The sequence below is a fragment of the Haliaeetus leucocephalus genome, unplaced genomic scaffold, assembly GCF_000737465.1.
Source record: "Haliaeetus leucocephalus isolate CR32 unplaced genomic scaffold, Haliaeetus_leucocephalus-4.0 Scaffold395, whole genome shotgun sequence".
Classification (NCBI taxonomy): Eukaryota; Metazoa; Chordata; class Aves; order Accipitriformes; family Accipitridae; genus Haliaeetus; species Haliaeetus leucocephalus.
Genome location: NW_010972831.1, coordinates 9,069,670 through 9,070,053, shown reverse-complemented (window position 1 = coordinate 9,070,053; position 384 = coordinate 9,069,670). Strand labels below are relative to the sequence as shown.

The window sequence follows — 384 nt, the reverse complement described above, 5'->3', positions numbered from 1 at the left end:
GGTGGTGGCGGGGGCGGGGGGAGCGAGCGAGCGGCTGCGCGGTGCTCGGCCCGGGTTAAACCGCGACGTGTGCCTTTGCCCCCGCAGATGTGCTGGACCGGGAGCTGGAGGAGAAGTGCCGGGTGATGGAGGCCCGGCTGCAGGAGAAGGAGAAGGACAACCTGGAGCTGCGCAAGGAGCTGCAGCACAAGGAGACGCTGGTGGCCGCCCTGCGCTCCAGCCTCCGCAGCAAGGAGCGCCGGTTCCTGGAGGAGCTGAAGCGCCGGAGCCACCGCGTCACCATCCTCGACACCGAGCTGCAGAAGCAGACCGAGGCGGCCGCCTACCTCTCCCTCCAGCTCCACGCCACCGCCCAGCGCCTGCCGGGCCCCCGGCCCCCCGAGC

General features: G+C 72.1%; 1 protein-coding gene across 1 annotated transcript in view; it reads left to right on the top strand.

Moving 5' to 3' along the window:
• LOC104835798 (coiled-coil domain-containing protein 92) overlaps positions 1-384 on the top strand; it is a 26,874-nt gene that overhangs the window by 11,356 nt on the left and 15,134 nt on the right. Inside the window, exon 4 of the mRNA XM_010573969.1 lies at positions 88-366. Within this exon, the coding sequence (XP_010572271.1) occupies positions 88-366 (279 nt within the window). The remainder of the gene's footprint in view (positions 1-87; positions 367-384) is intronic.